The sequence below is a fragment of the Scomber scombrus genome, chromosome 2 (genome assembly GCF_963691925.1).
Source record: "Scomber scombrus chromosome 2, fScoSco1.1, whole genome shotgun sequence".
NCBI lineage: Eukaryota > Metazoa > Chordata > Actinopteri > Scombriformes > Scombridae > Scomber > Scomber scombrus.
The window spans coordinates 14148044-14160747 of NC_084971.1; the positions used below are offsets into that span (position 1 = coordinate 14148044).

The 12704-nt window shown below is 40.0% G+C and overlaps 1 protein-coding gene across 2 annotated transcripts in view; it reads left to right on the plus strand.

Moving 5' to 3' along the window:
* Positions 1–12704, plus strand: part of ube2o (ubiquitin-conjugating enzyme E2O) — a 45287-nt gene that overhangs the window by 22163 nt on the left and 10420 nt on the right. For both annotated transcript variants that reach the window (XM_062440016.1, XM_062440006.1), the window contains exons 6-12: positions 199–342; positions 745–854; positions 1081–1231; positions 1523–1580; positions 3069–3219; positions 4337–4492; positions 7133–7287. In XM_062440016.1, the coding sequence (XP_062296000.1) occupies positions 199–342; positions 745–854; positions 1081–1231; positions 1523–1580; positions 3069–3219; positions 4337–4492; positions 7133–7287 (925 nt within the window). The remainder of the gene's footprint in view (positions 1–198; positions 343–744; positions 855–1080; positions 1232–1522; positions 1581–3068; positions 3220–4336; positions 4493–7132; positions 7288–12704) is intronic.

Sequence of the window (12704 nt, forward strand, 5' to 3'; positions counted from 1 at the left end):
ATGGTTGTACATTTAAATGTTTATTGGTCTCATTTGTATGAAAACAAAGAGGATTAAGTATTTGCCCATCAGTACAGTTCAAGCAGGCAAATATTTGCTTGACTTTTTTTCTTTTTTCTCAAGTGAAATTGTTACAGTTGTACATATTGAAGTTAACTCAGTCCTCAGTCCTTGTTATTGCATTTTGTTTTTTTTCAGGGTCTGTTCTTCGATGAGGCGTACGGTTTCTACCCAGGCCAGGTCCTGATTGGTCCAGCCAAAGTCTTCTCTAACGTACATTGGCTGTCAGGGGTCAAACCTGTGCTCAGCAGGAAGTGCAAGTTCAGGGTGGTGGTAGAAGAGGTAAAATGACAGAAGTCCTTTCCTCTTCACAAATAACACAAATCTTCTTCCCGCAGCAGAATCCTTATCAGTGTGAGAGAGAGCATTCGGTCATCGTATCAATTTATTCATCTGGCATTCATTTATCATTTCCAGCTATAGTAGGAGAGTTCTCGGTGACTGACGTACACTTTGAATGGTTCAGTCCCTTCTGTCTAAGAGAGTTTTGGTAGAATTAGGTTAGATGGGTGGAACGTCATCTTGCAGTTTCTAGCTCTTCAAGCTCTCCAGTACACAAAGTGCTCCTCTGTTTTTCTCTTTTCTACTAACTATTGGATTTATATACTTGATTAAATTGGGTTTACATGTAATTACGTATCTTAAATTGTTTAAATGGTTTCCGTGGTGTCATGCTTTCCTCAGGTAAAGGTTGTTGAACTGAAGGTGACGTGGATCACCAAGAGCTACTCTCCCAAAGGCTCTGACAGCGTCTATCCACCTCCCTCCACCATCACACAGGAGAATCTCTGCAGGTCGGTGCTGTTATCCACCCACGTGCACTCACCTCATTCACAAATGTGTACTTCTTTCTTACAGCTGTTGTTATGATTTTTTTAAGGTCATCTTATAAAGCAGTTATTGTTGTGTTTTTACACTGCTCCTCCTACAGATCAGTTTTGTGTGTAAGACTGAGTCACAAAAAATACAGATCAAATACAAACTGACACTGGGTAACATTACTCTCCTGGTTGGGTTTAGGGTGAGGCGTCTTGGCTACTATGACCACACCCAAAGGCAGCTTGGAGAGAGGGCTCTTTACATCTTCCCTGCCAAGGGGGACGCCACACGCATCACATGTGAAGGACCGGAGGGTGCCCCTGTCCTGCCAGAGGACCCTGTGGCCAGAAGGGTGAGGATAAATCACAGATTTAATTGTGCTCTTGTATGAGAGAGGCTTTATTTCTTTATCTATTAACTGTTGTAAACGCTCCTTTTGGAGTATGTTGACACTTAAAATCACCAGTTTTAGACAAAACATAAATGCACAGGAAATGATATTAAGAAAATATTGCCCTCAATTGTTGGATACCCCGTGGTATTACAGTACATGTGAAATGCTCATTCTCAAATTCTCACTTTGTGTGTCTGTTTGTGTGTGTGTGTGTGTGTGTGTGTGTGTGTGTGTGTCTGTCTCCTGCAGTTGAAAAGAATGTTCAAGAAGGATTTGGGAAAGAAGACGGAGAACGCAGACACACAAGGTGCCAAATAACTCTGCAGAGAAAATGCAGAATTCAGCGGAACTCAGAGTTCACACCCACACCTCTCTATGTCTCTTTGTCGCCTCTAACATGAACTTCGCAAGACTGCTGTTGAAGAATCTCACTCATCTAAAAATAGAGATGTGCGAATGAGAAGGCAGATGTGCAACTAGGAATTTTAAGCCTGACTAATTTATCATCTGGGACAATGCCATCAGGCAACTTTATCTAACTGCATGGCACCCCAGTGGCCTAATGGTCAATGTGCAAACCATATAACTGCAATGTCCCTGTCTCAATTCCTGGCCATGGAGCCTGCATTGCATGTCACCAACCTCCCTTTTTTTCTATTCTGTTTCCTTTCTCACTGTACTGCAAAAAAAAAAAGTTTCAAAAAGATTTAGCTTACTAAATGTAAGAACTTGCACTTCAAACATCCTGAAAATACGTCTTTAGGATTAGAATTCAATCTGTTGACATAAGAAATGGCTGACACATGATCACATGATCATAAACAGGAGTGTACTGTTGATGTGTGGTCATGAATTATTCATCGGATTTTTTAAAACTATCCACAATCAATTTGAATGTTCATAATCCATGCTTCCCCTCACCATACACTGTTCCTAATTTTTATTGTAGTCACTGTACATCATTGTAGTTAAGTTTTTTATCAACTTGTTTCAAGAGTTTAATGTTCTCGCAACCTTTTATTTTTCTCTGCTGTAAAAAGCTTTAGTCACATCAAATCATGTTTATATCATGAATGGATGTTGTCAAAAACATGATAATTTCCTTTATCAACAGGCCATTAGTCAGAGTTTCTACTATTCACAGTAAGACAGGAGAAGAGAACGAGTGCAGATGAGTGAGTTTTAAATGAATATTAAATCTGAATTAAGGAGCATAAAGAGGGCAGAAAATAAATTCTCCCCCTCATCTCTCTCACACACACAAACACACTAATAGTGCTTATTCATTTATCATTGTCAGAAAAATGAGCATCATTTTTTGCTGACTTCTTCCCCGATGTAAATGCAAACTAAATGTCTCCACGCAAAGCAGTGTCAGAATGATTTAATGTTCCTGTGAGACATCAGGCAGAGCTCTCCACAAATGGGACTCAGCACAGAGAAAATAGACTAAATGGAAATTGTGCTGAAGTGCAGCTCACTTCACCAGAGAAATATATATATTTGCATGATCCAGGAAAGTATATGATAACTGTGTTTCTCTCAGGCCATCACAAAATGAAACATCACGTACTTGGACTGCGAGCTTTCTTTTGCTTTCAATCTTTCTTTATTTTTTCTTTGTTTTTTTCTTTTCTTCCTTTACAGTTTTAGCAGAACGATCGATAAGTATTTTTCTTTTCAGTGACTGAAGTCTGAATGATTCATGATGTCTGAATGATTTATTATATGCAATTTCATTTCACGTCTTATTTTTAAATCCTAAAGCATCCCCTTCCGTTTTATCTTTCACCAGGTGAGCACAAATCAGTGCAGACAGACTCATCTCATCCCAACAACAATGGGCCTGTGCAGAACACTCCCGACTCCCAAAACATTGACACCTCTGCCGAACACGGGGAGCAGGACGCTGACGACGAGGCTGCAGATGACACTGACGACACCAGGTCTGTAACATTTTGTGTGGTGGTCGCTGTGGATGAATGGTGTTGACACATTTGTGTGTACGCATGTGTCACTAGAAAAACATTCCATCACAATTATATTAACACTGCTAGTAGAGTGTAATGATGTCTCCTTTTTGTGAAATGTAATTTTAAAACATTTTCAGTTTACATCATTATTGAACAGCATGTCAAGTGAGATATATCAACCATATTTTATTTTACCTTGTTTACTCTTCAGTCTTAACAGGTCAAGTTAGTTTTTTCAGTTAGTTCAGTTTAACTACATGGTTGAACTCGTATCTCCACTGACGTTTTACTGTAAGTAGACTAACTTTGAACAGCTGGCTTTAGTACAATAGGGCTTTCTAAAGCTGATAGTTTTAGGACCATTTCCCCAGTTGCAGCGGACAGGTCTACAGTGTTGTTTGGATTTTGAGAGAAGTCAAATGACCGCTCTACACCAGGCTTTCAGGAGTCTGTGCTAATTCATCTGTATGTTATTTATCAGGCAACATGACTTGCAGTTTAAGTCTAATAACATTAGCCTTTCATTGTTCATTTACTAGTTTTATTTTTATTATAAATTATGCCTGATCTGTTTTATCTGTGTATTTGTTTAATGGGGAGAGAGAGAGGCAGGAACAAACAAACAGTATTGAGTTTATGTTTAATTAATTATTCTTAATACATTTTTACTGAAATATGGGGTATAATTAGATAGGAGAATTATCCCCCAGATATTAAATATTGAAATACATTTTGTCAGTTTGGCAAACAAAGGCTGAGGCTTGGATTTTAAAAGTTACAGTCTGAGCCTGTTCAGAAAAGTAACCCTAAAGCTGAATCAGCATCTTTTTAAACACAACCCCGACAAAATGTGAACCTTGAAATCTTCATAAATGTGGTATTTGTTGCAGGTTTATTGTACTGCATGTCATTGTTTTACAGTTTCTTCCTGCGTTTGCAAAAATGTTTGACAGTCCATCATTTAGTGGAGTTCAGTCTTAACACACTAAAACTTGATACAAAATGACACAATATTTGAGCCTCTTCAGTCTAAGGGGCTCAAATCTGTAACATTGTGGATGAATAACCTGTGACTGTAACTTGGTTGCAGCTCTCTCACATCATCTGCAAGCTCCACAGCTTCCTCTCAGAGTGGCGGTTTGGGAACGAACCGCAAGAAGAGCATCCCACTCTCAATCCGCAACCTGAAGAGGAAGCACAAGAAGAAGAGGACCAAGTTCTCCCGCGAGTTCAAGCCTGGTGACCGGTGAGTTAACAGCAGGCGACACACCGGCACACAAAACTTCCACTTTGTTCTGTTCTGCTCTTCATTTCTTTGTTTTCTCAACATGTTTTTACCATATATACAACAATTTACCACCATTGTGTATTGTGTCTTTTTGCTTACTGTATCCTCTTCAGTTTGACCTGTATTTCAATATTTCTATATTCACTTCACCTTTTAAAGTAGGAACCCCTCTTATAAAATCCTCATAGAGGTAACCCACACTTACAGATATCTCATTACAGAACAGAACATTACAATCCTTTACTCACTATTATAAATCCAAAAGCTCTGGCAGGCGTGACACTCAGCCTGAAGTTACATATGGTCAAAGCTTTTATTTTCTCACCTTTTCCTTCACCTGCAGATATGGTGGGCTGCTGGTAATATCTGTAAACCAGTACTCCGTATTGTGACCCATTATTCAACATAACTGTCTACGATATTTCATGTTGGCTGAATGTTTCTGTCATAGCAGCAATGACAACATTGCACAGTGCTACTTTAGTGTAGTGTGAGAAATAATCGACTACAAGGAGAGGATTTTCTCCCAGAAGAATACGTCTGTACTGACTCACATTGTCAGGGTCCCTCTTGCTCCAGAGTGGTCAGCACTGGCTCTCTGTGCTGTGAACATGTGCTACAGAGCTCCACCAGCTGACTGATGTGTACAGACAGTCCTGACCACCAGACAGACTGGTGGGCCCTCCCCTTGCACTTGACAGTACCTTGGTGACCAATGCGGACATTATGGAGGATTTTGTCTCTCATGCATCGGGGCATCACAGAAGCAGCCCTCCAGACAAGGTGAAGCTTTCTCTTACAGGCCAGTATGGCCCCAGCTCTGGTGAAAGGACTCGTTTTTCAGGCCACTCAGTCTCACAGTACTTGAGCTTTGCACACACGGGGTCATCTTTGGTTCTCTTGAATCTCTTTCAGTCTTTGAACGACTGCATCCACGAACACTTTGGCATCTGCCTCGTTGTCTTTCTCTGCTTGTGTGAACGCGTGTTTCACAGGGGCTCTAGATAAATGTATCTGCTGTTATTAAGCACTGACTGGGTACATGCACAATGTCAAAACGTGAACTTTGACTGCCGCAGTGCTCTCAGAGGGAACTCATCTAGTCTCATGGTACTCGGCAGTTGCACTAGTGGTTTGTGAGTTGTCTCTAACTTTAAGTTCAGTCCCAGAAGATTGGAAAACAGATGCCCACGTAGCTTCTTGATTACTGTCTAATATCTTTGGGTCTTGAACAGGCCTCTGGAGATGAACACAATCAGCTTCCAATACAGTCCATATGACAACATACCATATCTCAGCTTTAATCCCCTTTCACAGAACAGATAGGTGTGATGATGGTGCTTCATACACATTTAGTAACCCTTCCTGCTGCTCTGGCAGGACATATATGTAAAAATTAGACCAATGACATCATCTGTTTTACCGACTGTTTAAACAAACATTTTCTCTCACTGAAAATCTGACAACAGTGTGTTTGTCTGTCTCTCCAACCTCTATCTTGTTTGTCAAAGGGCTCATCCTATACAGTGTTGATCTGACAGACAGTGACACTGGAGCCTGACAGCACCAACACACAGAAAGTCTTTCAGACTACTGATGGTGTCATATCCTCAATCACACACACACACACACACACACACACACACACACATCCTCAGCTTACAGAACGCTGCACACAGTCTTTCTTGCTGTTTTTTTCTACAGTAAACACACAATCTGCAGAATTTCTGTTCTTTTGCTTACAAATAAAATTAAAGGTTTTCAAAAAGCTAAAATGCATTTCATATTCAATTATGAGATATTTTAGTTTGACACTTTCAAATCTGCATTGTTCTTTTGACCTCTGTGTGTTGTGTTTTTGGTGGAGTGATGTCTGGTGCTGAGAGAGGCAGAAAACTAGAAAGTCAAAAGTGGTTATTACCCAATGGAATCAGTTGCCTTACATGATTGGTTTCCTATGTGTGTATTGGACAGATTTCAAATGTATGTTCTTTTTTTCTCTAATATTATATAATTAAAAAGGCATCAGTTTGAGGCTAGGTGAAATGATTTGTGCACTCAAATGACAGGACAACTATAAAAACATTGTTTCCTGTCTGATGCATTGTGTTAATCAATAAAAAAAAAAAATTCTTTGCAGTTCCAGGTTTAATAGCTTTTTCATTTTCCACCAGTTTGGTGTTGATTGATGCTCCAGCAACAGTTTGCTCGCTGAGGTAAAGGAACAAACGATTGAAGGAGCCGGATAGCAGCGAAGCATGAAAAAAATGATGGGAGGAGGGATTCAGAACAAGAGGAAAGATGTATAGTGGTTGAGTGAAGATATATGAGGAGCAAATGTCAGAATGGCAGAAATCTCCCTCTGTGGTTATCCTTTTGTGATCAGTGAAATGTGGCTAACCAAGAGAAAAATGGTCCTCAATAATGAAAATGCAAGACCGTTTTAAAATAAACTTTTACCTTTTGGCCTCTAAACTCTACCCTGATACGGAGAAAACTTTTTTGCTGCCCCTTGAGACAAATTTGGAATTCTTTTTTTTTTAGGCTTTATGAAAAAATAAACACGTGACTTGTCTATGTGTTTGTGCTTTTGTGCAGGGTTGCAGTGGAAGTTGTGTCCACGAAGACCACGGCCGATGTGATGTGGAAGGATGGGCGAGTAGAGAAAGGGATCCGATCAAATGACCTCATCCCCATCCAGCACCTCGACAGCCACGAGTTTTGTCCTGGGGACTTTGTAGTAGACAAACGACGTGAGGAAAATCAATTGAATTTGATTTATTTATTTATTTTTTATTTATTTTTTATTTATTAATATTTTTGGCAGACAGAAGAACATACAGAGCATAGACATCGGGTAAAAATTACAAACATACAGTCAGCTCGCTGTCTCTCTCTTTTTTTTTTTTTGAATAAGGCATAGAAACAACAACAACAACAACACACACACAAAATAAAGACAAACAAACAAACAAAAAAGAACAAAGTGCCTTCAAACTTAAATTACCATAGATCTCTGAGTATACCAGTCAGACAATATACTACCAGTGTCAGTTATTTATCTAAGCAGACATATCCTCTAAATAATTCAAAAAGGGACCCCAGAACTGATTGAAGAGATCCTCTCTCCCCTTGACACTGAAAGTTACCCGCTCATATAAAGCCATTTCAGTCATTAGTTCAATCTATTCCTTAAAACAACAAAAATCAGATGACTTCCAATGCCTCAGAATTATCCTACATCCTGTTATGGTTGCCAGTCTTATCCATAGCCTATGTCTCTTAGTTAGATTAATGTTATCTGGTACCAGACCTAAAATACATAAAGCTGGAGATTTAGAGAGATTAATCTGAAACAGACCATTTAAAAGAGTAATAATCCCATCCCACAGGTGATCATTTTTCCCACAGTCATATAGCATATGGACTAAAGTTCCAGCTTCTTTCTGACATTTCCAACAGGTGTCCCTGTCCACTAGTTTCAGTTTGGCAAGTTTACTAGGGGTCCAATAACTTCTGTGGAGTAGTTTATATTGGATCAGCTGCGACTGTGTTTATCGTGAACAGGCATACCAGGAAGCAACCAGCTTCTTCCAGCCATCATCTGGAATCTGAATACCCAAATCTTTCACCCAGCACAGACTCAGCCCCTCCAAATGGGGGGATCGCACCTCTCTGATAATCCCTTAAAAATTAGACGCTCTACTTCTAATATTGCCAGGTACTAGGAATATTTCCTGGATAATAGAAGGGGGGGCCGGGGTAGTGTGCAAACTAGCTTTGATACAGTGTCTAATTTGCAAAAATTTCCAAAACTCCCTGATTAAGATTAAATTCTTGCTTGATTTCAATGAATGACTTCATACCATTTTGACCAAATAGATCCCCAAGCTGATTAATTCCAGAGCTGACCCATGTATCCCACATAAACGGTTTCTTACCTATTAATAGCTTTTTATTCCACCAAATGGAGGCTTTAGAGGTAAGATAAGGGTTGGTATTAATGAATTGGTGAGATTTCAACCAAGTCTCCTGTACAAAAGCCAAAACAGGATCTTTAAAGGGTACCGGTCTTCCCATCTGAGTGAGAAAGGCCTCTAAAGATGTAGGAGCCACAAGCTCCTCTTCGATTTTAACCCATGACGGCCTCTGCCCAGGAGAATTATTTATCTTATGTAACTGGGAGAGAGAAAATGCATAATGATACCAGTCCACCTTAGACAATGCTAGACCACCACTGTCTTTGGCGGCATATACTTTGGACCGATTAAAAGCTGGCTTCTTGCCGGCCCACACATATCCCTCTACAACTGAATTATAAAGCTTAAACAAGTTATGTGGAAATGTTAGAGGTAGCATATACAGAATATACTGGATCTTCGGAGAAATAATCATTTTAACCAGATTAATTCTGCCTAACAAGGACAGATTCATTTTTACCCAGTTCTGCAGAAGAGGCCGAATATTTTGAATCACTGGAGAAATATTTACTTGCATTATTTTATCCAATCCAGGTGTCAGTTTAATCCCTAAATACGTCAAACCCTCAGGCATCCACTTAAATTGCCATGACTCTCTAATGGCTGGGGGACATATTTTAGAAAGAGTCATGGCCTCCGATTTAGACCAATTAATTGTGTAACCAGAAATAGCAGAAAATGAATCAATAATTGAAGAGATGACCGGTACTGCCACATCTGGATTACTTGAGATCAAAAGAATGTCATCCGCATACAAAAAAAGTTTGTGTTCTTCCTGGCCCATATGTACTCCTTTGATGCATTTACATTCACGCAATGCAATTGCAAGAGGTTCCAGAAATAGGGCAAAAATGAGAGGTGATAAAGGTGAACCTTGTCTAGTGCCACGACTAAGATTAAAAGATGGTGACATTATGCCATTGGTAAGAACTGTAGCCATTGGATCTGTGTACACTAACTGCAACCACTACATAAAGGACGGACCAAAGCCAAACCTCTTCAATGTATAAAACAGGAAGGCATACTAAACTTTGTCAAAAGCCTTCTCCGCATCTAGGGAGAAGGCAACAACAGGGTCTAAGTTATTTCTGCTCTTCCAAAAAATATGCAATATCCTGCGTAAGTTGTCAGCTGAGCATCTATTTTTAACAAATCCAACCTGGTCCCTATGCACCAAACTGGGAAGCACCTTCTCAAGTCTAGCAGCAAGTATCTTAGAAATATTTTTTTCATCTACATTAATTAATGAAATTGGACGATAATTTCCACAATATTGTGGGTCTTTCCCTTTTTTATGTAGTAACGTAATCACTGCTGACCTCATACTAGGTGGCAACCTACCCTTCTGTAAAGCATCTTGGTAGACTGCTAATAGTAGTGCGGCCACCTCGTCCACAAAAGACTTATAGAAATCTGATGGAAACCCATCATTGCCAGGAGCCTTACCTAACCTAAGATTCTTAATTGCTTGCCTAACTTCATCTAACGTGATCTCTCCCTCCAGTAAATTTCTTTGAACGTCAGTCAGACTAGGAGTTTTAATAGATGAAAAGAAATCTGACATCCGCTGTTCCTCGGCAGGCCCATTAGAGGTATATAGCTCTTGATAGAATTTAGTAAAAACATCATTAATTTCCTTTTTATTGGTGGTCAGCTTATTATTATTATCAAATATAGTGGGAATCAAATTACTAGATTGTATCTGCCTAACCCTATGTGCAAGCATTTTGCCAGTTCTCTCACCCTGTTCAAAATATTTCTGATTCAGACAGAACATTGCATATTCAACTTTCTTCTGCAAAATGCTGTTCAGCTCAAATTTAAGCTTAATTAATTTGTTCCATATTTCCCTTTCAGGATGCAGTGTGTGTTGTCTTTCAAGTACCTTAATGTCCTGTTCTAATTTCAACAATCTATCTCTCTGACCTTTTTTAATTGATGAGCTGTACTGAATAAGACGACCCCTTAAGTAAGCCTTAAAAGCATCCCAGGTCATTCCAACATCATCTATAGAACCTTCATTGCAAACCCAAAAGTCATTCATCATTATTCTGATATATTCACAATAACCCTTATTCTGTAATAATGAGTTGTTTAGACGCCACCTACGGGAAGGTTTCACTCCTTCTCTGCAAGATAAGACAAACTCTATGGGGGCATGATCAGTTACAACTATGTTACCAATGGAGGACCCAATAGTTTCACTCACCAAAGAGCGAGAGACAAGGAAATAATCAATCCTAGAATAAGTAGTATGTGGATGGGAGAAGAATGTATAGTCTCTTTCTTGAGGATGGAGCAGTCTCCATATATCCACTAGGCCCAATTCCTCTGACATAACATCCACGGCAACATATACAGGGTCATTAGTTCGCCTGGGTTGGGAAGATTTATCCAAAAACACATCCCTGACCTGGTTGAAATCCCCCCCAATCACAATATTTGAATTCCCAATATTTCGCACTTGGTTACAAACTTCATGAAAGAATTCAGGTTGAGGAGAGTTGGGGGCATAGATATTGACCAAAGTAATTTTCTGCCCCTCTAGGCATGCATCCAAAATAACCCATCTACCCTCTTGATCAGCATAATGTTTAAATACCCGGAGATCCAAATTCCTCCTAATCAATATGATCACCCCTCTTTTCCTACTGGAAAATGTACTATAAAACACTTGCCCCACCCAGTCTCTCTTCAGCTTTAAAGATTCTTCTTCATCAAGATGTCTCTTGAATAAAAGCAATGTCTGTCTTCTTCTGTTTTAAATATGTCAGGATTTTTTTCCTTTTAACTACATTATGGCAACCCGCTATATTCCATGACACTATTTTACATAAAGCCATGAAAACCACATTAATGTACCTGGACAACTAGCCCAGAGGACTACAGTTTGTCTATTCCACATTATCATATACCCAGAGGTCATTATAGATTCACAAAACACTAGGCACAACATCTTAAAAAACAAAAAAAAAAAAAACAACATGAACAGTAACAATTGGGCAAAACCGAGCCCAGAGTAACATGAATAAAGCTGGTCCGTAGCACTCAATGTTCCCATTAATGGCCTCCCTCATCACACGTTCCTCCCCCTCCCCCTGTATTAGTATCTCAACAACAAAAAAACGCCGTAAAATTAAGTTAAATGTCCCGGATCGCACGAATGCACTCTCAACAAAATCACACTGCAGGAAAATCCTAAATCTTCCTGCCATAGACATTCATCCCCAGCCTTATTTAAGACCAACTCTGTATTTTCTAACACAAATGAAAATAAGAAGCAAGCATAGTTTAGCTCTACACAGTTTGTGAAAAGGCTGGGAATAGCATATAACGTCCGGGAGATAAAGCGGATGTCTAAGCAATAACATACCGTTAGATTTAACTATATATAGTAGATGAATTAACCGCTGTCATCTATGTTGGAAAGCACCCGACCTCCATCCTCATCTGCCGGGTAGTTTGTCGATGCCAGGCCGCAGAGAAACCGCTTAGCCGCTGCTGGAGTTGAAAACTGATGACGTTGATTATCCAAAGAGAAGGTCATGATGGCGGGATAACGAAGAGTAGACAATATCGTGTTGTTGTAGCAAGCGTCGTACCTCGTCAAATTTCCTCCGTTTCTCTTGTACCTCCTGCGCGTAATCCTGGAAAAAACGGACCCTCGTGTCTTGCCAGATGATCTGCTTCTTTTTCCTAGCAGCAGCTAGAACAGTCGTCTTGGCTTTGTCCCGCAGAAAGCGGACGATGATGTGTCTCGGTCTCGCGGCCACAGCAGATGTTGGTGCAGGGCCCACTCGATGAATTCTGTCCACTTCGTACCAAGCATCCACTTCAATATCCAACGCCTCGCACAGCAGAGTTTTCAAACATCCCTCCAAATCAGCGCCCTCGGTTCCTTCTTTGACACCAGAGATTCTGATATTCTGGCGTCGGGAGAATCCCTCCAGAGCCGTCAGTTTCTCTTGCAGCCGTTGGTTCTGCTTCACTATGTCATTTCTCACTGAGCTAGCTTTAGCCTCTTCATCTTCCAAATGGGAGATTCTTGTCTCCGCTTCTTCAACCCTAGCGCCAAGATTGTTAACAGTTTCATTAAGAGACTCGATACCACCTTTCACAGCAGTCATGTCATGAGCTAGCTGCTCAAGAATAGATCTTATGGTAGTCAACTCAGCGGCAACGTTGTCTTT